At 46.0% G+C, this 27,124-nt stretch overlaps 1 protein-coding gene across 1 annotated transcript in view; it reads right to left on the minus strand.

The window, feature by feature from the left end:
• Nucleotides 1–3,028: 3,028 nt before the first annotated feature.
• Nucleotides 3,029–27,124, minus strand: part of RPTOR (regulatory associated protein of MTOR, complex 1) — a 455,351-nt gene continuing 431,255 nt past the window's right edge. Inside the window, exons 29-33 of the mRNA XM_015408620.1 lie at nucleotides 22,756–22,883; nucleotides 21,777–21,863; nucleotides 8,947–9,063; nucleotides 5,314–5,443; nucleotides 3,029–4,015 (exon numbers count right to left, since the gene is read on the minus strand). Of these exons, the coding sequence (XP_015264106.1) occupies nucleotides 3,947–4,015; nucleotides 5,314–5,443; nucleotides 8,947–9,063; nucleotides 21,777–21,863; nucleotides 22,756–22,883 (531 nt within the window). The 3' untranslated portion in view covers nucleotides 3,029–3,946. The remainder of the gene's footprint in view (nucleotides 4,016–5,313; nucleotides 5,444–8,946; nucleotides 9,064–21,776; nucleotides 21,864–22,755; nucleotides 22,884–27,124) is intronic.

Raw genomic sequence — 27,124 nt, forward strand, 5'->3', positions numbered from 1 at the left:
TTATGGAAGCAAACTAAGAAAGCAAGAGTGAGTGTATATGCAGCATCAGAAGTAGCAGTTTCTACCTTCCCTTTTCTTTTTCAGGAGCAGCCAAATACTCCATACAGCCTCCATGAATGCATGACAAGATATTCTACATCTGTGAAGGAGAGTGCACTCAGGGAGTTCTCCCTCTCTCACACTACATTGTCATATGGGTATGGCAAGAATTCTCTCCCACTTCAATGAGTCTCCTTCACATCATCCTCAGAAGCAGGGGTCGTTTCATAGAAAAAGAGCTAGGGGAACTCATTAGCATAACTCATTAGCATATGCCACACCCCCTGACATCACCGGAAGTGTATCATAAGGCCACACCCCCTGACATCACCGGAAGTGTGTCATAAGGCCACACACCCCGCCCCCAACGGTCCCGGCCACCGCCAGCCTTGCAGCTCCACTGCCGAGCCCCATGAGAGGCCCGGCGGTGGATCTGCAAGGCCGGCGGGAGTGCAAGGAAGCCCCGCGAAGGCCCTCCCTGGCTCCAGGCAGGCAGGAGTGGGGAGAGGCAGGGAGGAAGCAACTTACCCTCTCTCTTCTCCTGCCTCCTCCTGGCTGAATGAGGGCCGGAAGCGGGGCGGCCGGAAGCAGGGGGCGGGGCTTCGTCATGTGGCCCCCCCGTACCTCACCCGGGGGGACTGCGACCCCCCCCGAAATGACCTCTGCTCAGAAGCAACGGAAAAGTGGGGCTGAACAAAAATCTTTCATCTAGGGAAAGCAGGAAATCTGAGAGCCAGTGTGGCGTTGGAGGATGGACTATTGTGTTAGGACCAGGGAGTTCCTAAGGTTAATATGCTCCCTCTGATACTGAGCTTACTGGGTGAACTTAAACCACTCTCAGCCTAATCTACCGCACATAGTTCCTTAGATCGCTAGTTCTGTAGTCAGTTCTGTCGGAAATCCTGGTAGATTGGATGTACATGGGGAAGGGTTGTAGCAGGTGAGGGGAATGGGCCAGGCCAGGGAGCAGGTAGAACTGCTGCTTAGAGGAGTAACATTAATAATGCCTCCCCAGAAATAATGGAAATCCAAGCAAGCACTTAGGTTACATGAATAAGGGCAACACTGGCTGGGAATTGTTTTTCTGAGATAAAGTTGGAACATGAACTCATTGTCAATAATGGTCATATAAAAACAAGGCTTTTACAGATTATACCAATGTGGGTTTTTTATGGTGTTGCAGGTGGCTTTAGATGAGATGGTCAGACAGTGTTATTGATGCAACGAACATGAAACTAAGCAAACTCCAGAGGACAACAGAAGACAGGAGGGCTTGGCGTGATATGGTTCATGGGTTGCGAAGAGTCGGACTGAACTGTGAGATTGAACAACACCAACAAGGTGGCTTCAGAAGACTGAGTGGCAGGATAACAGGCTTAATAAACAATATTATTACATCCCATTGATATTTCCATGTCTAGGGCCACATTTTGCCATTTCCATTCCACGTAGGTCCAAATCCACTGAGCTTTGAGAAGGATGGCCAAGCATACTAATAATTGTATTGCTGTCTCAGGCTATAGAAATTGGGATACTTCAAATATATTTGACTGGCCTAGGCAGCTGAGCTCCAAGGCTGGAGCAGATCTCCTGTTTTGTTCTCTGCTAGCCCAAGCTGCCACACCCAGTAACTAAAATGAGGCTACTGTCACCAGAGGTGGTTTTGGCATTTATATTTTATTAACCATTTTTTTCATCAATTGGTTTACTCTCACATTACAATCTTGTGGTGGTTTATTATTAAATGTATGTAGTTTTCCTTTTAATTTTTTGGGGGGGAAATAAATAGAGAGAAGTGAACTGTGTAGGTAGGATGCATTCTGGAGACTTGGTTAAACTTCATGATTGGAGCTCCACATCAGACCTGTGAAAAAGCACAGCCCACATATACACACGCTTGATGAAAGCTGACTGTCTGGCATTAGTTTTATCTTTTTTAAAAAAATATATACCACAACCATGGTTCTGGCTGCTCAAGCTGAGAGGAAGCACAGGGGATCTTGTTCTTGAAACAAACACACTGCATACAGGATACCAAAAAAAAGAAGTTAATATTTCTGTTCTTTTAAAACTTATGTGGGTTAAGTCAGTTAATACATGGATCCCAGAATCTGGCTTGGTGCTCTTTAGCTATATCCAACATCTTTCTGTCCTTCCCTGAGTTCATTGCCACTTACTACAGAGGACCGGCATGGCAATGGGTGCCAAAGACTGCATGTCCCACACAACTGGCACGATGGCCAGCAGACTGGCGTGTCATATCACCTCCTGTTTATTCCCATCATTTAACTTTGGTGGACTCTGCAAAGCAGGTTTCCAGCCATACAACCAATCTTCCTTGGTCTCTAACCAACATTCTGCATGGTGACTCTCAGCGTACCAAAAACATAACATGCAACAGGCTTTGTCTGGGAAGACCAGGAGATGGGTTCTGCAGGCACGGCAAAGCTGACATCCATAATGAAAAATTAACAGGATGGTTCTCCACTCTTAATGCCATCATAATCAACAACATTATTGATAAAACTACATTTCCAGGACTCTCGGCAACTTTGTAGACAGCGGGTAGTGTAGCCCCTGCCTTGACAGCTGCACAGTTTCTATGGTGGCCCTGGTGCAATGCTATATGAGGCCTTCCTGTCTCTGTGCTGTATGCCACTCATGCAGTTCTCTTCTTGGGATTATCTTCCTTTGGGCTTCTGAAGGGATTGGAATTGTCATCATATGGGATAGGGATGGTGTGCAAGATGAAATCAACTTTCTCTACAGAGAGGAATAGCGGTAATCATCTTGCAGTCAGCATACATGCATGCAAAGCACATATACAGGTAGGGCAAATATGTACAGCTGCCCCTCTGTACAGCCTTGGTGCAAATGCATGGAGAAGAGGAGGGACACCTGGCACAGGCCTGATCTTCATGTGTGTGCAAGTATCTGCATCCATTACCAAGCTGAATAATAGCACTTCTGCAAAAGGAAAGCATTCATTGGGGGGGGGGGGAGGTTTAAGGCAGTGGTACAATGATCAGCAAACTCCTTGCTGTCTATGCAGAGGTAGCATGCTGTTTCTTGTGCTCATGGGGTTTTGCTGTGGGCAAAAGGAGCAGAGGCTGGCTAGAGCAACTTAAGAACTGAGTGGACATAAGAGGGGGAGGTCTCCTGTCCTGTCACATGCACTGTTGCAACTAAAAATGCACCACACTGTTTTCTCTATGGATACCAAAGAAGTGGGGGTAGATATCTGCTTTCCCCTCCCATAACGGCAGCCAACCCTGCCATATTTTCTGCAGCATCGAGATTTTCTTTTCCTTAGGATTCCCACTAATTCCCTTTGTCTATTTCCAGTGGGACTGTGAATGAGAGAAAAGGTGGCTAGTGACACACAGAGTAGAAAGATACACAGACTATCCAAGACCAGGAAGCCCACTAGCATATGAATGCCAGGGCTAGCACTTGGCACGAGATAGGTAGCAGCCACAGAGGTTCTAGGTAAACTATGTGGAACGGTAGGTAAGTTCTGAATTCATTCTTGTCTTAAAGGAAACCCACCAATCTTCCAGGCAGAAACCATCTCAATGAGTTCATAGGAGCCATGTTTTCAAAGAACCAGAGAAGCAGCCCCGTGGAAGAAGGCTGATCCCACTCAAAGTATAAATTGCTCCTTTTCTGTAGCTCCTGGAGGCTCTGGCTGTGATGAAAGACAGGTGATAGCTTCTCTCCCTCCCCTCAGACTCAAAAAATCATCAGTAGCTAAAATCAGGAGAAAAGAAGTGTTCAAGTTAAAGGGGTCGCACAGCAGCAGCCAACACTAAACATTCAAGTCGATAGTTTCACTATGTACATCGTGAGTGACAGATGGTCCCGCCTGCCAGAAGATGTCCTGCTCTGACACAGCAGCCACACACTGTTATCTGATTCGCTTCTCCACAGAGTACACTGAGATGTAGTAGTCATTGCTTCCAACTGCCAGGTGGGGCTGCAGAGAAAAGGGGAAAAAAACATAATATGTGTATACAGGAGACACTTTGCACTTGACAGGAAGCACAGTAGGGGCATGTTCTCACTGACAGCAGCCCCTGCCCAGTGCATGCAAATGTATTTTTGGAATCCCAGAAGGCATCATTGTTAGATAGTAGTCCTGCAAATAGGACTGTGCAAATTCACTGCAAATGCATGAAGGCAGGGATGGGCCCAGCACACTTGGCTACCAGTGGAGGGGTAGGGCCAGGGGGCTTGGTCCTGCTATGCTGCTGCATTTCCCCCCAATTCTGAAGTTCAGTATGCAGAATAAAGACCAGCCTCTCATTCTGAAGGCTGTATGCTGATGCCTGTTTAATGCTCAACTAGATCACTCCAGTGAGGAAAAGCAACAGACCCACAATGTTCCTTACCATGACAAGTATAACTAGGCTTGGCAGTTCAGTTAACAGATAGGAAATGTACACCTACGTAGCAAGGCTGGGAATCCAGAGACTGGTAGGGCTGCAATTGCACAGAAACATACTATCTGGCCCTTAAACTAGCGGGACATACAAATTGTTTAGAATTTAACTTATCTTTTCCTTAAAAACAACCCCCGCCACCAAATACCTGATACATGTGTCTCTGCAGGCCGGAAGAGGAGACCATGTCATTTCCCACACCCGTAAGGCTACGTCCCATGGATGTCACCAAAGCAGCATGGGCCCAGACCATGAGAAGTGGCTCCCGTGCCGCTGGTTAACACATGAAGCAGGCCTTGGAAGGGGCTGATGGGAAGTTTCCAGTTACGAGGGAGGGGACTTCTGCATCCCTTGTTGCATCATAACCACAATCTCCTATCGACTAGGCTTTTTCTGTAGTGGCAATTAACTCTGAAGCCTTTTCTGCAGTGCTGAGAAATGTCTCTTCTGTATTACTCTCACTAAGTTCTTTTACTTATCTCCAGCAGATAGGGAATCCACCTATATTCACAATCACATATCAACTGTGCCCTCTTCCCCACGAATCCATTTTTGTTCACCAGCCCAACATCTGCTGGAAAATTCTAAGTTCTGCTAACTCTCCCAAAGTGAACAAAGAGAATTCTACTAGAACCTGCAAATTTTTGCAAATTGAGCTAATTACACAAACCATTCTGTGACCTAATTTGACCTTTCCTGAGGCCTACATTTGCTGGTTTTGGCAATGGAAATCACATGTGATGGCCTTGGGACAGCTTTACTAGCCCTTATTTTTTATACTTGTTCTCTAGCCAAATGGCAGAAATATTCTGTGATGAGAAAGGAGACTGACCCAGTGTGGATGGAAAGCTAAGCAGCTGATGGCACCCACTCTCTGCCCCATAAATCCATCGTAGTATTTGATATTGTTGATCAGTTCACCGTTCCCATTGTAGATTGCAGTAAATTGATTCATAGAGCCACTACAAGAGAAAAGAGAGAACACAGTGAACCAGTGACGGTACAATGTCACTGCTGAAGCTTGCAGGCAGTGTCACTTCATTCTTAGGTCAGCTATGGACACAGGTAGCATTCAAAACGATTCCAAACACGAAGCTTGTATTAGCAGAGAGATTTGCTTTTAAATCCCTGAAACCCAAGTAGGCGTAAGTGCTAAACCAGTATCTGCTCACTTTGGTCATTCTTGGAGGCCCTACTTTGGTTGCTGCTGCCATTTAAGACTAGATGGGAGGTGACCTGAGAAAGGGCCTTCTTCATCATGCTATCGAAACTTTGGAACTCCCTCCCCAAGGAGGGATGTTGTCAGATCTCGGAAGCTAAACAGGGTTGGCCCTGGCTAGTATTTGGTTGAGAGACCACAAAGGAATACCGGGGACATGACACCGAGGCAGGCATTCTCAAACCACCTCTGAACGTCTCTTGCCTTGAAAACCCTATGGGGTCGCCACATGTCCATTCTGACTTGATGGCAACAACAACAAACAACTGCATTGTAATGGCTTAGCTGTTTAATGTTTTTATTTTCGCTACTTTGTGGACCTTGAAAGGTGGCATAAAAATGTTTTAAATAAATAATAGTGGTGAAAGTCTGGATAAGGGTGAACAAACTGAGATGCAATCCAGACAGAATGGAAGTGTTGTAGACATGGCTGCAATATGACTTTCGTGAGCCCCGGGCACTTTTGCCTTCATGGTCCCCTCCCATTAAGGTAATATTGATAATAATATCAATATTTAAAATTATTTTGATATAACTTTAAATACTTAAAAATTTTATTTTCCCCTGTTTTAGGCAAAATTTAATAAATTTTCATGGGCCCTAAACGTTTCATTTTTTTCTGCTGTGAGAAAAAAATCTAAAATGTTTTCTTTGACCCTAAAAGTTCATTTTTTTCTTCTGATTTTAAAAGAAATTAAAACATTTTCATGGGCCCCTAAAAGTATTGTGGGCCCTAGGCACTATGCCTTATGGATAAGTCGGCCTTGGTTGTAGGGTTGCCAAGTGGCACTTACCTTGCCGGCGGGGGCAATCCCACCCCCTCCCCAGGGCTGTGGGTGGGACTCTTGGAGACCCCTGAAGGAGCTCAGCTAAGGGGAGACAGAGGTGAAAGGTACCCTCCTCTCTCTCAGACTGGCGGGTTTCCCCATCCCCTCTAGCAAAGGTTTCACCTGCAGAGATCAGGAAGGGAATCTCTTCCAGGCTCCTTGCTACAATCCCCCCCCCCCCCGCCCGTCGGACTTTTCCCCCCCATCCCCCCCCCGCATCCACACACCGCAGATTTTCACCCTTCCCAGCAGCCTCCATCCTGCAGCTCTTCCAAAAGGAAAACTCGGTCCCAACTGGAGGAGGACTTCAGGGTTTCTCCTCCCCCTTTTGCATCCGGTCTGGGAATCACAACTCTTCTTAACCCTTTACTAGCCATTGGTGGCCAAGACAAAGTCTTCTTCCTTTAAGGATTCCCCCTCCCTTTAAACAAAGGGGGGGTGGAATTAACATGCCCGCTCTTTTCAGCCGGCCAAGAAAGTCTCCTCCATTAACTTCAGGAGCGGGAGGGGGCTGGCAGAACTGCAAGCCAAACGCTTCCTGTGGCGCCTTGGATGGTGAAAGGCACCCTCCTCTCTCTCAGACTGGCGGGTTGGGAGTCGCCACAGGGGACCTCTATTTTCCCCATCCCCTACTGGTTGCGCTCACCAGAGCCCAGGTAAGATGGGGCTGGCTGCATATTCCCTGTACCTCCAAAGGGAGAGGGCAAGCAGGGCTCCGCGTGGCTCGGGGAAGCCAAGGATGGGGCGGCCAGGCCTTCCCCAAGGCGCTGCGGTTCTGCGTGGCCTGGGAAAGGAGAGGAGGGGGTGAGCATGGGCAGGCAACTTACCTTCCTTCTTCTGCCTCCTCGTGGCCTGACTGAGGGCTGCTGGGAGCAGGGCTTGGTCATGTGCCCGCCCCCTGGGCTCCTCACTGGCAGAGCGGTGCTCCTGTGCACTCTGGCTCCAACCAACTCCTAGTCCAAAGTATTTGAAGTACTAAGGGCATCCAACCATATGCTGCTGCCTGTACTCTGAGGTCATTCAAGGTGGCTTCACTTCAGGAACCACAGCCTCACAGATATGATTTATGAGGTCATGGGGCAACAGCCTTTTTTGCTGCCATCTTCCTCAGGAACTTTGTTGGGCCCCTTCTCTTTAGGTGTCAACTGAAGACCTATCTATTTTTTATCCCTGGTTTTCACGCTGCTATTGGTAACCTTTTACTACAATTGTATGGTTATAAATGTGTTTCCCTTTTTTTATATTTTGCAAGCAGCTTGGTGTATGCTTGGCATAGAAAAAAGCAGTGTCTAACTACGTCATCAAAAAATCTTTCAGTACAGTCCCACCCACCGACAGGTTCACAGCAAAAGACATACATGCTCTATTTGATATCCAGGGAAGGGTGGGGGAGAAAGAAAAGCCGGTAGAGAGACTATAACCATGGGGTGATCTTGTGTGAAAATCCCAAACTGGTGAAGCTGAATAACAAGTCTGTAATTCAGTTGTGCCTTTGCTACTCTCAGAAAAGAATCCCAACATGTTGAAATATGGTAAGTGTCCCGAGGGCGAGCCTCCCCAGGGATGGCTGCCGCCGCTTGGGACTCCGACGCCCCTGCCCCCCATATCCCGGCCTCTGTGGAACTTACCAGAGAGTAAGGCTGACCTGCCCCGCCACTGCTGAGTCCCCCAGGTCCCAACGGAACGACTGCGGATCGTCAGGGTGCCGCCGCCCCAGATGAGCAGCAGGCCCCGCGGGAGGAAGCCCCCGGAGGAAAAGAGGGAACCGCGCCAGGTGAGGGCCCGCCCACGGCCCAGAGTGGCTTGGGGAGGGGGAAACACGGGGCCGACACAACCATCAGGTTGGGAGAGAGAGAGCCGGGAAGACTCTATACCCACGGCTCAGCATCCCGGCATAAGAGGAGGGGGCGGGGCCTGTGGGAAGGATGGTGGGTGGAGCACAAGGGAAGACACGTGACACAAATAGGGAATAAAAGGAGGACCAGAGGCAGAGGCAGAGGAGGATGAGGCACTGGCGACGTGAGAGACAAAAAGCAGAGAGAGAGAGAGCGCGTACTGTCTGACCGACCGAGGGAGAGCAGAGGGTGGTGACGTATCCTCCTCCTCTCCCGCTAGTCTGAGGCCTCTGCCTTTCCTCGGGGAGGTGGGGCATGGTGGCTGACAGTCTGCAGCAATCAGGATCGAGCGAGAGCGACGAGGGGTCGTCCAGCTCGTGTGACAGTAAGCAACCTGAAATCCCAGGTGCTAAGAGTTCAGGGAAGCAGGCAAGGGTTATAATATCCCAACTGGAAAGATGGGAAAGAAACTGCATTGCTTATGCCAAAGAAAAGAAATGGAAGTGGTTGTGATTGTCGGCTTCTTCTCCCTGTGTCTTGTACAGGGAGGAGGGGGAGTTCAGCAGTATTAACTAGATACTTACCATGCAAACAGGTTAGCTTGTGGGTGAATATCGAGAGCTGTCAGTCCCTTGACTATCTGAAGGACCTTCACTGATTCTGGCATTCTGGGGTCGAAGAAACGGACATCTCCATTGACACTGCCAACAGGCAAAACATTGGATTATTACCTGAATGCTCCAATCTGGAAAACAAACTTTATTATTCTAGATCTTAGCCCACACCACCAGGAAAGTGCTAAGCCAGTGCTCATCAATCTTCTGTAGCTAATACAGTCTATTTCAGGTAGCATTTGCAAGGTCCTAGATCCTGCAGAAGTAAACACAAGTTTGCTCTTGATATGGCCATACTTGTTGGGTAACTTGAGCAATACTGAACTGTGTGATCTGTGCCAGAGAGCTGACTCCAGACTGGTTGCTCTTTGACAAATTTTGCCATGTGAAGGCCTTTAAATATGGTGAGGTGAGTGGGTAACTAAGATCACAATAAACTGATACAGTGAAGTTTCTAGCCCTCAGATTGCCACCTGGATTAATAAAATTTTATGAAACTAGCCTTCACCACCTCCCACAAAGATGTTGGTTTTCTGAGAGAGACGAAGCTGAAATCTTGGTTCTACTCAGAGCTGGATTATACACAAGGCAAGTAAACTACACTTTAGGGCCTCAGATTATGAAGGGCCTCTCAATTACACAAGAGCAACCAAATGCAACTATTACAATGATGTACATCTTTGCTGATGCTATTGGGCACTCTGACACTTGACCCACTTTAGGGACTCAGCAAGTCCAGTCCTGGTTCTGCTATTGTGCAAACAATGCATTCTCAGAAAAGATATTGGTCACATAATAAAAACTTATATAATCAGGTTTATAAAGGAACTGAAGAACTTCTATCTTCTTATATAGCCTCTTTCTGTAATTTCCAATACAAAAAGAGACTAATTAAAATAATACAGCAGAATAACTAGAATGAGAAAGGCAGGAAAAAGAGGTGTGACCAAACCTTGGCAACAGAAATGATCTTGCCTTGATTATAGAAACGTGGGATATAAATAAACTAGTTGTGATTAGTAACTAGAAGGATGACTAGTAATATTCTTGGTCACAATGATCTCAACAACTAGTTAGATAATTAGTTAATTGTCGGGGCATGTTTTGTTCCTCCTGAGTTGCTGATGAAAACTTAAAAACATGTCAATAACATTTGCTAAGGTTCTGGAACCAAATGTGGTTTCTAGGAGTTAGAAAACAGAGAACTTCTGTATTCATGATCCCCTCCCCAAATGCAGCTCTGGTAGTCTGCTTGCCTTTGCTATAGTTTCCACTCCTAAATGCCACAAGATCCCAGGTCTTGCTAAGTTAAAGAAATCAGAAACAGCACAAAGGAAATTCACAAAAATATGTTGGGTTTATATAATTAATTGTGATTACACAGTTAAGTGTAAAAACCTAGCTCACTTTCACCAACTCTGGCACCATTTATTCCCTAATGAGGGTGCATTACAACAGCTGGTCAGGAGATTCAACTGCAGGTAGTGCAACCAGTCAGAAGATGCATCTAAGGAAGTGAGATTTGTAACTCCATCACTAAGCTTATTTATTTATTTTATTTAACTTTCAGTTTATATACCGCTCTAACCCCAAAGGGTCTCTGAGCGGTTTACATACAATTTTAGTTACCTATCTAGGGCCACATTATATGGGGGGAGTGACTGCCTACCGGCACCCAGGCAGCAGATCTCTGTTGTTCCAGGGGTGGAAACTAGTCAAAGGGTCAAAATTACTGATTTTACTGACCAGAATTCCAAAAAGCCTGGCCAAATACTGACAAAAAAATGACAAAAGAGATTCCCTTTTACAGCAAAACATATTAAAAATCATACAATAAAATGATCACTATGAGAACAAAACATAATTACTGTAATGTAAAACTTGTCTTTGCTTTATCTTTGTTTTTTCCTGAAAAAAGAAGTTATTAACTATGGCTTGCCCAAGGTCATCCAGCCAGGTGCAAGTGGAGGAGTGGGGAATCAAACCCGGTTCTCCCAGATTAGAGTCCGCGCACTTAACCACTACACCAAACTTATATTAGCCCAAATATAAGGATTTATTTAACTATTTACACAATTATGGAGCACACACACACACACTAATTGAATAAGGCACACTGTCAGGGTAGGCACACACTATGAACCAACAGGGCATAAATCAACTGGGGTTAAACACAATCCTTTCTCCCTACACACAATACTCTCTACACTCTCTACCTCTGGAGGTTGTGGGCTCAGGATAGGATCTCTCCTTGGACTGGCCTCCAGTTCTGCTTCAGCCTCTCTCTCTCTTGCCCAAGAGACCAGGGAAAACTTCAATTCATTCCCCAATCCAGCTGACTGTTGAGTGGCTGAATTTCTGCTGCCTCCCCGGGTTCCCCACATCTCTTGCTTGTGGCTTGGACACCCTGGTCCACACGGGCAGCAGGAGCCTTTCCTAACCCCCAGTAGGACGAAGACTGCCTCCTCTCTGGATGGGCCGGAGTATATCTTGTTGCTGCCCCGTCCCTTGGGACGGCCCCTCATTTCCCGCACTTTTGGGCCTTGGGGCAACTGGGAACTGTAGGTCAGCAGATGAGGAACTCCATTCAACCCAGTGAGTGAGACCCCTGCAGGCCCCCCTGGAACTACAGCCTAATTTAACCTTATGAGTGAACATTTTTGAAACAAACAGCCACAGATGGCAGCCATCTTATAAATACAGGTAACTGCCATTTCGTTACACTGTGCATCACAATATTGCTTGTAATGAACATGAGCTGCTCTTGAGATCTGTAAAAGCTCCTGTGTGATATTAAGATGATATACCTTGTTTTTGTGTACATGATATAAAGTTTCTTTAACCATCAGGTGGGCATTCAAAGTTCTCTCTGACATGCTGGCCCTTTCACTGGTCAAAATGTGTTCAGGTTTTGAAAGCCCTCTTTCTATGTCCACACTACCATGAGGCAATGGTAATGTTGCTTTCACCACCTTGGTAACCAGTGGGTATTTTGAAACTCCAGATGGTTTTGTCTTTTCAAAGAACTGATTCTAGTACATATCTACATGGCAAGTTTCACCGGCAGTTTCACCTCCGAGTCTAAAAAGTTTCCATTCATCCGCAATTATGTCCAATGGAGTATCCATTGGGAGTGCTGCTGCTACTTTCATTATATCCTTGTGGGTTCCTTCCTTGACTCGCTGTGCTGGAGCTTAACACTGAAGATTTCTGAGGATGGGCTTGTCCAAAGATGACTGAAGTAAAAGGTGTTTGCAGGCTGCTATGAATTTTTTTTTTTGCTCCTGTTAAAAAGAGTAGCTGTTCCTTTTCAGAAAGTTTTTTCAATTCATCACAGATTCTACTTTCACTGATTACTTCTCTCACTGGTATGCAGTGCTCATCACAGAAGGCTTCAAGAGACAATGTTGCTGAAGTCTGGAGGTGCCTGGTCACAATCATGTTTTTGGTTGGTGACCAGTCTCTAAAAGCTGACTTTACTAACAAGATTTTTTTTTAAAGCTGACAAATTAATGACCAAGATGGAAAAACTGACTTTTACTGATTTTACTGACCATTTCCCACCCCGTGCTCTTATATAATTCCCCAGATCTTCTGAATTCTCCAAACTTAGCAATTTATTATTAGAAACTGACCTGGAGCTGCCTTGTTGCAAAAGCAGAGTACAATTTTTCTCAGGAATCACTAGGGCTTACCCTGGTCATCTCTTTTTAATACCAGACTGGGATGTATGAATAATAAAGTGCCTCTGAAGTGTGCAGAGTCCCTTTTCCTCACTGGTTAAAAACCACAACCTGTCTTGCAACACAAGTAAGGCTTGTGGGGTATGCAGGGCTGGCTTGGGGGGGGGTAAAACTTTGGGGTCTGAGAGAGCCAGGCATGGTGCTGCTAGAAGATAGCAACATACATGTTCTAATTAAACTTCTTGTGTGAGTTAGGGCTGCCAAGTGGGGGCGGGTAAACCCCCGCTTAGGAGGCCCGATTTCCACCGCCGTGGAATCGGGTCCCGGGGGGAACTCCGCCCCCCGAAGCGCAGCGTGGCTGCGTCACCAGAGGTAACGTAACCACGTCAATCACGTTGGGGGTGTGGCCCCGATCGTTGGAGGGACAACTCTATGGTTTTCCCTCTGATGATCGTGGCCATGCCCTCAACGTGATTGACATCGCGCGTCACTTCCGGTGATGTGCTGGCGGCGCGCACACACATTCTCAGACGGCTCCCGGAGAACGCCGAGGCTCCCCCCCGGTAAGAACTTCTCACTTGGCAACCCTACTGTGAGTTCTTCTGAAGCCAAGGGGAGTCCAAATGTGAGTTCCTTTGAAGCCAAGGGGAGCCCAAATGTGGTGTGTGTGTGTGTGCTCAGAAAGAATCCTTGAAGGAGATCAGCCCTGGGGAGAAAACGCCAGGCTTGAGCTTTGGTGTCTTTTTGTATAAGTTAAGCACACATTTGCATCTGTATCTTACAATGAGTGTGTGAATATACTTGTATAACAAGTTGCAGGGAGAAGAAAGCCATCAAATCGATTGATACCATAATTACAAAAACCACCAAATCAGATTGTCAGGATATTAAATTTAGGGCAATTTCAGCTAAAGGCTGACTTGCACATTAGGGAGAATGGTCATAAATGGAATTTGAATTTCTTTTTTTAAAAAAATGAAGCAGTAACTCCGTTCAAAAGCCTTGAATGTCAACAAAATAATGCAAAAGCCAATATTCAAATACACCAGAAGGTAATGGAAAATCTTTAGCTCTGTCGTTAAAAGTACGTGTCCTTCAAGGTGCCAAGAACTCAGTGTACACTGAATTTATCAACTACTGTGTGCTTCAGTTAAGAGTTTCGGGGACTCAGGCTGAATACAGAAGAGAAAGGCTGCAGTTGCTTAAGATGTCTACATTCCATCTGGCTGTTTCCCAGCATCTCCATTAGCTTATTCATCTGGTATTGAAAGGGCAGGGCAGGGCACGGCAGGGCTGGGCCCTGACTGACTTCAACTACAAAGGCTGGCCCTTGAAGGGCCCAGGGATATAACAGGAAAATGACTTACTACCCCCCTTGTTAGAACAGTGAAGAAAGTCAGGGAAAACACTTCCACTGGGGTTGTAACAATAACTGCCTATGTGGTTGCAATTTTTATTTCTATCTACCACAGCTAGTAGTCTTAGTGTAGGGAAAAAAACAATTTTGGACAAAGACTAGAGGTATTTTAGCACCACTGCCTTCCCTTCCACCATTGTTCTGGTGAAAATCTTGCTAAGACTGTGGCTGTTCTGCGGCATTCTTACTTTATCTGGGTTGCAGGAGTGAAGACGCATGAGTGCCTTTCCAACTGGACTGCTATGAGGGTGGGTGTCTCTCCCCCCCCCCCCCAGTTTCCATTTCTGTTATTTTGATCCTGGCTTTCTCATGGTAGCTGTTTGCTTTTAGCGCTATTCTTGTTCTATTAGCTGAGAATGCATTCTCCAACTTGGATTATTTCAATTGTTATCTTCCTGCCCTCATCTTATTCCTGTGCCACGTAATCTCTTAGATTGTTATTCCTCTACTAATAAAGTTCCAGTCTCTCATGATTCTGCTGCTGTACGCCACTGTCTTTCCCTTCTTGTTCGACTTCAGCATTTGAGTTTCTATCCCTAAGTATTTTCTAACAATTTCGTTTTTTTTACTTGCCATTATTTGTTTAGTTCTTTTTCTTTCATTTTATTTTACAACTGTTTTTCTGGAAGATTTTATCATTTATTAAGGTCTACCTGCCAATGTACCTTCTCAGCAATAGTGTTGTCGCATCAATTCTTTCACCATTTCTATTTTCATGAATCTGTACTCACCTTGCCGGATAAACTCTTGACGCACTATGATATTGTCTCCTGTGGATTTCCCAGCAATCCTTTTCTCCTAAACTCTGAGCATTTTCTACATTCTTTCACTTTTGTTTACCCTCCTCCTGTTAAAACAGCTTTTCATGATTTTCAATAAATATGGCTTCCTTTTCATCTGATTTTATTCCCTTAGCGCCTATTCCATCTAGTTCTTCTCACCATTCTGTTTCTGGTGTTTTCTTCTATATTGGTATTCTTCAACGCCATCTTCTTGTCCATACCCTTCTACCCTCTCCCTTCTGGGTCTTGTGGATAAAGTTTCTCCTACTCATGCTTCTCTTTCTTCTCCTTCTAATCAATCTCCAGCTGAACCGACCTCTTCTTCATCATAATTTTCTTCCTTTACTCCTGTTTGTTTTCCCAGTCTTGCTTTATGTTGTTTCACCAACTTGTGTAATTGATTCTCTTTTTTAAATTCCCCTTTTCCTACTGCTCTTCCTGCAGCATATTTATTTACTATTTACTATAAATGTTATGTATCCCTATTCTGAACACAGTTTCTCTTAACACTCTTTCCTTCTCCAACAAATGTCCTATTTTGCCTTTTCCCTTCAAAAATTCTTCAACTCCTTAATTAGTGTTTCAATTTATTTCTAAATCACCATTACATCCCTTTCAGTCAGGTTTTTTTAATTGAGTTTTTCCACTGAATTGACTCTTTCTTGCATTTCTAATGATCTCTTGTTAAATCACACAGTCAATTTTCTGTTGCTCTTTACTTGACTTGACAGGACCCTGGGTGCTGTTAGGCCGAACACACAACTCCTAGACCCGTGTCCATCATGGCTAGTGAAAGCTGGCAGTAAGGAAATACGAGGTCCCCGGTAGACATTATCAATCTGTCCCTTTGAAGGAGGCTGTGGTCATACTGCTCTTAAAGGAGCCAACATTGGATCCTTTAGATCATTCCAATTATCTCACAGTCTCAAAACTTTCATTTCTGGGTAAGGTAAGTGTGAGAGTGGTCACAAAACAGTTCCAGAGTTCCCTGGAAGACACATCGGCTCTAACCCATTCCAGTCCGCCCTGGCCATGGGATGGAAAAGGTTTTGGTTGCCCTCACAGATGAGCTCCGCAGACACTTGGATTGAGGTGAGTTGGTGCTGCTGTTACTACTAGATCTTACAGGACTGTTCAACATGGCTGACCCACTGCCTCGCCAACGTGGGATAGCCTTGAAGTGGCTGACCTCATTTCTCCAAGGTCAGGGATAGAGAGTGTCATCCAGGTACTCCTTAGTTTGTGGGGTCCCTCAGGGTGCAATCCTCTCCCCAATGCTGTTTAACATCTATATGTGCCGCCTCACCCAACTGGTGTGGGGTTTTGGGCTGGGAGGTCACCAGTACGCTGATGGCACCCAGCTTTATCTGTTGAGGGGTGGCTGGCTGGATACCACCCCAGCATACCTGGCTGAGGAACTGGAGGCTGTGGTGGGATGGTTGAAGCAGTGCCAGCTGAGACTGAATCCTTCTAAGACAGAGGTTCTGTGGCTGGGGCGTGGAGACTCAGAATTGGGGTGCCAACTCCCAACTCTTGAGAGTGTGTCTTTAAGACCGGCACCAACCATCAGGAGTTTGGGTGTGATCCTGGATTCCTCCTTAATAATGGAGGCCCATGTCACAAATGTTGCCAGACTGGCATTCTTCCAACTGCGCCAAGTCAGGCAATTGGCCCCCTACCTAGCCTCAGTATTCCACACAATGGTCACCTCCAGATTAGACTACTGTAACTTGCTCTATGTGGGCCTACCCTTGGGCTGACCCTGAAACTCCAGCTGGTACAGAATGCAGTGGTGCAGGTCCTTATAGAGACCCTGTGCACAGAACATATCCATCCTGTGCTGTGCGAGCTGCACTGGCTTCTGGTGAAGTAGTGGATCAGATTCAAGGTTCTGGTGTTGACCTTCAAGGCCCTTAACGGTCTGGGACCCATGTATCTTTGGGACCACCTCTCCCGATATAAACCCAGAAGAGTGTTGTGCTCAGTAGGTCAGAATCTACTGGTGGTCCCCGGGCCGAGGGATGTCCGGCTGTCCTTGACCAGAGCCAGGGCCTTTTCTGCTCTGACTTCAACCTGGTGGAACTCTGCCGAATAACATCTGTGCCCTACGAGACTTGATGCAGTTCCACAGGGCATGTAAGGCAGAGATGTTCTGCCAGGCACTTGGTTGAGGACAGCGATGGTTACATCCTTCTGGCACTCCCACTTCACACCACCCCGCAAGGCAATGGCACTACTGAAATTCCTAGTGTCATCTTTTTAGGTAATTTTACTGTTTTTACATGTTTTATTATGGATTGTAAGATGCTATTATATTGTACACCACCTTGAGCCTTGCCTTAGTAGGGGAGGGCACGCTAAAACTGAATCTAATCTAGTAAATAAATAAATAAATTCCATGCCTCTGTTCTTTCAATCCTGCTGCCTCTGTTCTTTGGAAGTCTTGGTGGGCTTGGCGGCTGGGAACAGCGTAGGGCTTGCAGCAGTTGCCGCTGTTGGGAGGGGGGAGAAGCCTTGGTGGGCTGGCTGGGAGCTGCACAGGGCTCACTGCAGTTGCTGCTGTCGGGGGGGGGAGCCTTGGTGGGCCCAGTGGGTGGGAGCAGCGCGGGGCTCACCGCCGTTGCCGCTGTTGGGGAGAAGCCTTGGCAGGCCTGGCACGTGGGAGCCATGCAGGGCTCGCTGCAGTTGCCGCTTTTGGGGGGGGGGAGAAGCCTTGGTGGGCCGGCTGGGAGCCATGCAGGGCTCGCCGCAGTTGCCGTTGTCAGGGGGGAGAAGCCTTGGCGGGATGGCTGGGAGCTGCACAGGGCTTGCCGCTGTTGCCACTGTGGGGGGGAGCCTTGGCGGGCTGGGCGGCCCTGCCTGCCGAGCTCACCTGTGGCCACCTCCTCCTCCATGCAGAGCTCCTGCTGCTTCTACAGGCTGGGAGCCGCCGGGAATACTCCCCCCCCATGAGTACCACGGGTCCTCCTTCTTGTAAGACTTCTAAAGATGCAATAAATGCAGGCAACCTTTTTGCAGATGTTCAGGAAGAAGGCTCTTGGGCTGTATTGTCAAAGTGGATGCTCAAGGGAGAGAGAATTAAGCCACCACAATAAAAAGAAAAATGAAAAAGCCAGTATTGGATGCTTTCTGTGTAATCAGCAAAAGCTGGTGTAAGCTGATAGTGATCTATTGGATGGCGGAGAACACAGATTACACCTGACTAAACACGGGGTGAAAAGGAGTATGCTCTGAGACCCAATTCCAAAAGAAGCTACAGGTGCAGAATGGAAGCTGGCTCACGCAGAGCTGGATTACAAAAGTCAAAGGTGAGTACTGGATGCTACAAAAGAAAGAACCACAGAGACAAGCTACACTCTTCATCTGTCACTCTGAGTTTTTAGGTGTCACAGATACAGCATCATCCTTGCTAGGCATTTGAAGCCCCATTGCCCATTATTGGCTGATAGTTACTAACAGTGGGCAGCACACCAGTGGATAAAGAAAAACCAAGAGGAGCAGGGAAGTATTCAACTACTGTGGAAAAATGACTGCCTGACTCATTTAGGTAAACCTTTTTCCAGCTACTATTGTAAACAAACAGTATACATGAAATATAAATGGCAAGTCAAACACAAATGTTTAAAGCTTCCACTCTTATTTTCCAAAGGATTTCACCAGAGACATGTCACTCTGTGTCTATAGACAATAATAGTCAACGGCAGTTTTCAGTTGAATACCATCTGGAAGTTCAGATTTTGTGTGATGCAACTCTCAGACTTCTTCCAGGTCCTTCCCCACCTGGTCAGCCAGCTTCTGGCTAGTAGTGATTAACCAATAAGGACGTTTCTTGCTATCTCAGGTCCAAAGTCTCAATCAAGTGCTGAGACTGATTTGAACTTAGGCTACGCCCTTTTGAGTTATGGCTACTCTCTATGTAAGACTATGTACAGAAAAAAACAGATATTGTACTTAAGCTTGCTTTAAAGTATAACTGATGTGCTTTTAACTGTATTGTTTTGAGGACACTAGAGCATGGAAGTCTCGATAAGGCACACATGGCTTGCCATTAGGCTTTGAAACAGTGCTGTCTGATGCATGCCAGATGCTGGGGAGGGGAAGGCATTGGGGATCTGTAAATGAACTGAAATAAAAATGGGGGACCTGGGTTTCTGAAGTTTGAGAACCATTGCTACACAATGAGAGATCAAGTTTCTTTCACTATACTAGAACTAATTAATATTACAAATGCTTGCCAAATTTAATGGCTAAAGCAGTCGCATAGTGACAAAGAAGGCCAGATTTCAAGGAGAAAATTTAACAACACACTCTGGATATGCTATGAGACTACTACGTACTATTTATTTCATTGCTGCAAAAGTTACCGGTGCAATCAGTGAGGGAAAAGACAATCAGTGAAGGCTAGTCGAATTCAGAATGCCTTAGGGTGAAGTTCATAAAAACTGCCTGAAGTACTTGACGAAACACAACAAATTTCTCAAAAGCATCCATCTATATGAGGCAGTACTGGTATTTATCAATCTAAATTCTAACCATAGCAATATTGTGTCTTAGATTCTGGCTGAAATCAGAAGTACCTGCCTACAGGTATGGATTTCTTTAGCAGAACTGTTATAATTAGGAGTAACTTGCTCAGTCTCAGAGGGATGCTATTCCTGGAATTACCATCCTGAGACACATGAAGGGAAACAGCACTTAAGAGCATCTTTGGCTCATGCACACTTTCCCTGTTGCAGCTGCTGCTGCTTCTTCAAAATCTTTTCAGTTCCTGCAGAACAAGAGCTACATGCAAAGAGGAGTAAGAGACATCCTTTAACAATAATAACAAAAGAACCAAGTTGAAGCCAGTATCAGCAGTTCCCCCATCCCACACCATTCAAGACTCTGATGTTAGAGCTGACCTTCAGAGTGCTGCTTCTGCCATAAGGGGAAGTACTGAGATTAGACATTTATCCACAGCTATTCTCCACTCCACTTCTAGGTACATAAATCTCTTTGCAAAGCTTTTACTGACCTTTCCCAAAGGGTGGCAAGTCCATGTTCTGTGGGTCCTTAATATTAACATTTCAGTACAAACATTTATCAGCTAATGAGAAGTGTGATGCTGAAGTCCTAAACTATGTCACCCATCCTTGATCAGAACTACTGAGTTGGCTTGGATACGTGCCCAGAAATTATTTTACATATTCAGATGGAATCAGCACAAGAGGGTGTAACCTAGCCAGGCTAATGTTATGAGGGCCTGTTATTCCCACTAGATAATGCTCAGACTGTTGGATTATAGCAGGCTAGCAGCCTCAACTGTTATTTATTTAATAGATTTACAGTGCAATCCTAAACAGAGTTATATCCTTCTAAGTCCATTAAAGTCAATGGGCTTAGCACACCGTAACTCTGTTTATGATAGTACTCATATATCCCACCATTCCTCAAGGGAGCTTAAGTGGCATTCATAATGTTCCAGATGACCTCCCATGCAGCCAGTGACCAGACCCAGATGTGCTTTGCTTAAATAATATGGTCGCATTAAGTGATTTTGGATCATGTATGCTGAGCTCAACTACAATTGCAGAGCACTTCCTTTTGAAGAAAAAGAAAATGAACTACAAGCTGCTGAAATGACATGGGGGTCCAAACATGGACACCTAAACATGTTTCATGCAATATTCTGGCCTCTTTCAGTAATGTGATGAGTAGAATTTTTAGAAAGATGTGTCAGAAAGAAGTGAAGTATGATCCTGTTAGATAATGACAGCTAGGGTTCACTAAGGACAAATAGTACAGAAATGCTATGAGGAATATAAAACTAATATGGTAAAGAGCTGCTCATCTCACATGTTGAGCCACTTCAACCCCTTTCCAGGAAAAATAAAAACCTTAACATTTGCTGCCCATCTGCAATGGAGGGAAAGTGTTGTATCTCAAAGAATTCCATTTACTTTCATTTTTATATACAAGGCAGAGCCTCTCTCTAAACAAACTGCATCTTAGCAGCAGTAAATTATATTCTGCTGTCCTTTGAATGGGACAGTAAACAAACACAGTGCTCCCACACCATATTTACAAAGCATGAGGAATGGATTTATATACAGGAAAACCGCTAGATGAAGAAATAATCCTGCATACCAATAAAACCAGAACTTGCAATGAAATTCCACCCCCCACCCCCCTTTCAGCATCCTATCCCTTTATAGCAAGTCTTGATTCACCCAATAATCCACCTCCTTTTTACTCCACAGACATCAAGGATATTTTCCTAATTATGTTCAGAACACTGCATCCTCTGGCATTTCAAAATGGGGGATTCAGTGCCCCGAAGAAGAAGCAGGCAGCTGCCAGCAAAAGAATGGATTATTTGGGGACCTGTCCCAGTCCAGGCTATCTTTGACTAGAACATGGAGCACTCACCCACAGGCCCAACCTAGCATCATAAAGGAAGGTAGTCACAGTGTGCATTCCCATTTGCGTCAGCTGGCAATATGTAGGGTGAAACAATGTTTCTGTGGGCCTTTGTCTTCTCTGTGGTAATACAGATAGTAATGTTTAAATGTAAACAACAGTGCCCTCCCTGTTCTTTTTGTCTGAATGGCCCACATTCTAAAATGTGATTGATTATCTGTAGAACCTTTAATTTGGGGAGGTTCAAATTGTTTGTCCTGACTGAAGTCTGAAAACCCTTGCTCTTAGGAACAAGGTTACACATTTCCTCTCCTACCTCCCCCAAACAAATCCCAGAAGCTTTGGACCAGAAGTTAATTGCTGAGCAGAAATGCCAAAGTGAAAAGCTCAAACCTCATTGCTGTTTAAATACCAAAGCTAGATTTTTAAACAGGAGAGTGCAAAATAATATTTTGACAGGAAAATGTCGCATAAATATTCAGAGGCCCTTGTTCCTTTCCTTTCTTTTTTGTTTTTTACCTGACACTCATGATGTTGCCTTCAGGATGTTTCTGCAAATATGCTTTCACCACCCAGGCTGTGTGCTCTCGATAGGTCATCACACGGCTAGAAGAGAAGGAAAGAGGGAAAGCCTTGTGGGACCCAGCTGGGAAAAATCCAGAAACTGCTCTGCAATCAGCCAAGGGAAACCAGCTGTGTGCTGGGACTAGTTTCCCAGTTAAGTAGAGTTGCAAGTCTTTGGAACCAAAGATGGAAACAACATATTGGCACCCCATCTTGCAGCTACAATTTTTAGCAGGTACTCTGGTGTATATAACCCACCATTCCTCAAGGGAGCTTAAGTGGCATTCATAATGTTCCAGATGATCTCCCATGCAGCCAGTGACCAGACCCAGATGTCACAAAATTCTACAGAAAGGTTTTGCAGTGGTGTGGGGGAAATCATTTTGAAGTTGTGTACTTTTTCTGAGACAAATAAGGAAGCACTCAATATCCGTTCTACATTACAGGTTGGATCCAGTGGTTTGCACATGCAAGGATCATGAATCTCCCCCCCCCCGCCCCACCAGCTATATTTAGCCAACTCTGAGAAAATTTATTCCCATGGCTAAGGGACTCACATGCTGCATTGGACAGCAGATGGCACTGTGGAGGGGGAAGGAGTCAAAATCACTTTCACCAACTTTTTCTTCCAGCAGAACTGCACTGAAACAAGAGTCAGAAAGGGCAATTTCATCCCCTTCCTACTGTTGCTGGCGGGTCTCATATCAACTTTCCCAGTTGGAGGAGGGGAATGTAGGAAAGATCCATGACTGTCAGCACCTTCTGATCGTTGGATCCAACCCTACATTCCCAAGTGTTGTAATTCCTAAAAATAATGCAGTAAGGGAGGGGTACCCAGAGTAGTCAGGTTCCTAGGATGTTCTGGGGCACTGACAAACAACAAATGTAAGAGTCAGCCATACTTGCAACCACAGAGTCGAGAAGGGTCTCTTACCATTCACTGAGAGCCATCCGCCTGTCATAAACACGGACAGAGCCATCACCTAGACCTGCTACAATGAGTGAACGATGAGAATCACAGGACAGGCTGGTGACACAGCTGTCAGCTCCTGTTGGAATATCCTAGTAAAGAAAAACACACACACCAAGGCTGAAAGGGCAAAAAACCTCTAAAAGGACAGACAACACAATTCAATTCAATTTCTTTAGCAGGGTTTGAACATTCTATGCTCCCATAATCTGAAAAAAATGATGCAAAAAAGTGACTGGTAGTTGCAACAGACAAGCTTTGGTTTCAAGCTGAAGCACACTATCTATAGAAGCAAATCATAGTTGTGTAGATGCAATTCTGGGAATATGAAAAGTCGTAAATAAGGAAGTTGAATGGGAACCATATCACAGAATACGAGGACACCAGTTGGATTGTCAGTACAAAGCTCCAGAACTATATTAATTAGATATTTCAGATGGTTTTATTGCCAATGTGCCTTCAGAAAGGCTTTACAGTGGTATGGTGGAAACTGCATCGGCAATAAATATATGCACAAACTGTGCTCACTGCATGTTGGTATCCTCCACTTGTGATTTAAAAGGATCCTCCAGTAGTAGATGTAACATGTTTACCTGCTGCAGTCATGTCTAGCTAGACCCGTTAGGTTTAGTTCAAAGCACTATCTCCCTTAAAGCTCTTGATGCCCTGGACTCAGCATACCTTAAGGAGCGCCTTCTCCCATCTCCCATTATCTGGGGAGATTCTACTTTGTATTCCTTCTGTCCATGAAGTAGAACTGCAAGGGCACTGGATGTTTCAGTGATGTTACCAATGCTATGGAACTGTCTCCCGGGGAGTCCCCCCAAGGCCTTTCATTAATTTATTTGGCTGGTAAGTGAACAGTGTCTCCTTTTCTAAAGCTTTTCAAATTCACTCTGATTACTGCTGTTTTTATACCTTACTTATGCTGAGGGTCTGTATAGGTAACATTTTATTGCTCTTGTTGTTTGGCTTTATATTTATGACCTACTAGGAATCAGGCCCGTTCTAGCAGTGCCAGAGCCAGTTTGGTGTAGTGGTTAAGTGCGCGGACTCTAATCTGGGAGAACCGGGTTTGATTCCCCACTCCTCCACTTGCACCTGCTGATGTGACCTTGGGTCAGTCACAAGCTCTGGCACAGCTGTCCTTGAAAAAGAGCAGTTTGTGTCAGAGTTCTCTCAGCCCCACCCACCTCACAGGGTGTCTGTTGTGGGGAGGGGAAGGGAAAGGAGTTTGTAAGCCGCTCTGAGACACCTCTGGGTAGTGAAGGGCGGGGTATAAATCCAATCTCTTCTTCTCTTCTTCTTATCTCAGGAAGGAAGGAAGGAAGGAAGGAAGGAAGGAAGGAAGGAAGGAAGGAAGGAAGGAAGGAAGGAAGGAAGGAAGGTGAGAGAGAAAGGAAGAAAGAAAGAAGGAGGGAGGGGAAGATGAGGAAAGAGGGAGGGAAAGAATCGAAAGGGATGGAGTGGAAGGAAGGGAGAAAGATGGCGGGAGGTAAAGAATGGAAAGAGATAGGGAGGGAGGGAGGAAGGAAGAGAAAGGGGGGAGAGAGGGAGAAGGGTAAGAATGCATAGAGAGGGGGAGGGAGGAAGCAGGGGAGGGTGCAAAGATATAGGGATAAACGAAGGGTAGAAGAAGAAGAGGGAGGGAGGATCAGGCAGCAAAGGAAGGAAGGGAAAAAAAAGAGAGAGAAGAGGAAGAGGTCCGTGGAAGAGACAGAGGGAGGGAGAGTGAGGGAAGGGGGGGTCCTCCAGGCCTCACCTGCAAGGAAGGTTGAGTGGTGAAAGGTGGGCGGGGGGTGGCTGGCGGCCCCCACACAGTGCGGCGGGGGTTGAGCAGGCCTCCTCCCCGGCATGGTTTGAGGGGGTAAAGGTGGGGCGGGGGCAGGTGGTGGCCTGCACAAGGCGGCCCACGGCGGGGGCCGAAGTAGGCTCCCCCCCGCTCGGTGCAGCGGTTGAGCAGGAAAAGGTGGGTTGGGGCGGCTGGCGGCCACCGCACGGCCAGGTGCAGCGGGTGTGGCTGAGGAGCCCCCCCTCTGGCTGCGGCGTAGTTTGAGGGAGGAAAGGTGGGCCAGGGGCGGGTGGCGGCCTGTGTGAGGCGGCCAGCAGCAGCGGTGGGGAAGCGGGGGCCCGAGTAGGCCTCCCCCTCACTTGGCGCAGCGGCCAACTGGGACGAGGTGGGGTGGCGGTGGCTGTAGGCCCCTGCACGGCCAGGTGCAGCAGCAGGCAAGCGGGGGGCTGAGCAGGCCTCCCCCCGGCCGCGGCGTGGGGCCTGTGGAGGCTTTCCTTGTCCGTCCGGCTCGGCAGGAGGGCAGGGGAAGGTGGCACGGGGCCTGTGGAGGGTTACCCCGTCCACCTTGGCGGGTGGGCAGGGGAAGGTGGCGCAGGGCCTGTGGAGGCTTTCCCCTGGCTTACCCTGCAGACGGTCCCATCCTGTCCGAGGACCAGAGCAGAGTGAGGAGAAGATGCTGGCTGGGGTTGACGTGGGCGGGACTCCACAAAGCAGCCAGCCAACGCAGCCAGAGTCTTCTGACTGGCAGTTCATGCAGCCAACCTATTTTGGCGCGCATACAACGTTGGGGGACGAAAACTCAATTATATATAAAGAGAGATTGACATTTCTGTATGTTGTACATAGCCTTGGGTATTCTTTTTGGAAATTTTGGGGTAATTTTAACTGGAAGGATGGGTAATAAATATCAATCATTATCATTTTGGAAGGTGCTTCAAGAGAAGCTACTGAGCAAATCATGCTCCAGCAATGTCCCTCTATCTCAGTGAAAGTAAGCAAGAAACAATTGTTGCCCTCCTTTATAGAAGCCAAATGCAATGCTATGTAAACTCATCTTTTTGGGTATTGTTAAGTTTAACACATGACCACTCCTGTCAGGTCTTAGGGGTTTTTCACATTTTACTCCCCCCCCCCCCCCGGAAATAATGGAAAGAGTAATATAGACTGCTTTTTACATATACACACCATGAAATGGTGGCTTAAGTCCCTTAGATACGTCACATGTATCAAGTGCCTATTAGCTTCCCAATATGCATATTTGGCAGTAATTTATCTCTGGATTAATTTCTGCATTTGAAAAGGTAGTGTGTGTAGTGGGCCTTCATTCTGAAGGAAAAAAGATACTCATTATCCACTTAAAAATACCTAATTAGTTTAAATACATGTCCCAAAGGAGTTCCCTTCTTGACCTCCATAAAACATAGTCATTCTGTAGTAGCCATAAATGCTGCCTGGGAGAGCAGGATGGATTTCCCTGGAAACAAAATATTCTGTGCTTGCTGAAAATATTCCACTTGCATCTAATGGGCATATGTGGGAAATCGAAACATACATAAAAGGGGGAGATGGAACATGTTACTGACAGCTGCAGCTCTTTTAAAAATACCTATTAAAGGAATGCACCTGCAAGGCAATACCAGTTCCTTGGGCATTAAACCAAACCACAAATACCACAAAAGCAGCTTCAATATGCCTCGAAGAACAACAAATGCTGAAAGAGGAACTGAGACCATAACCTAGGGCTTTCCTGCATGAGTTGTTGCTACTGGTTCTGGCCCCATACCTCTTCATTTTATCCCAATTTCCACATGCAATTTTGTGCCTTTAGTTTTCACTTTGTTGTTGTTGGGTTTTTTTTCGGTTTTCCTCAGATTTCTTCTGGTTCTTTTGAAACCACTTTTACCCTGATGTTTTCCTGGAAGCCGATTTTGAATTGGCTTTTTCCTCATGTGTAATATTTCTGTCAGTTTTCTTTGTCTCACTCACTCCCACCCATCTCCAGCTCCTTTTTCAATGATTGGACTATTGTCATCATCAAACCACTCCTCCTCCTCGAAGACAAGCTTTTTTTAAAAAAAAAGAAAGGTCCTAAACTATTGATATAGTGTTGTAATGACAGTTTAAGCAAGTTCTCTGAACTCCCAGCTTTCATTTTAAAAAGTCTCTAACCGCTTCCATCATGGAGATATGCCCTTTGCCCTATATCTTGGGGTGCTTTGATGCCACTGGTGATTGCCAATGATGATGAGACAGCATTCCCATTGATTATTTAAGCCATGGGCAGAAGAAAATAAACTGACCCCACAACTGTGAAAACGCAGGATGTGGGTAGATATGTGGAAGAACCCTGCCCAAAACGATTCCAGTGCTTGTGGACTGACTCCTAAGAAAACCAGGAGTAAGTCAAGCATGCAGAAAAGCTCCTACGAAGCAGGCAGACCCAATCAGCCAGCAAAGTTGATCTGCTAAAAGGGCTGAGCATGCGCAGTTCAGCCAGGAGCTGGGGATGCGCCGGCGATCCCACGGCCGGCCTTGATGCGG

Source organism: Gekko japonicus, unplaced genomic scaffold (assembly GCF_001447785.1).
Source record: "Gekko japonicus isolate JY-2015 unplaced genomic scaffold, Gekko_japonicus_V1.1 scaffold57, whole genome shotgun sequence".
Classification (NCBI taxonomy): Eukaryota; Metazoa; Chordata; class Lepidosauria; order Squamata; family Gekkonidae; genus Gekko; species Gekko japonicus.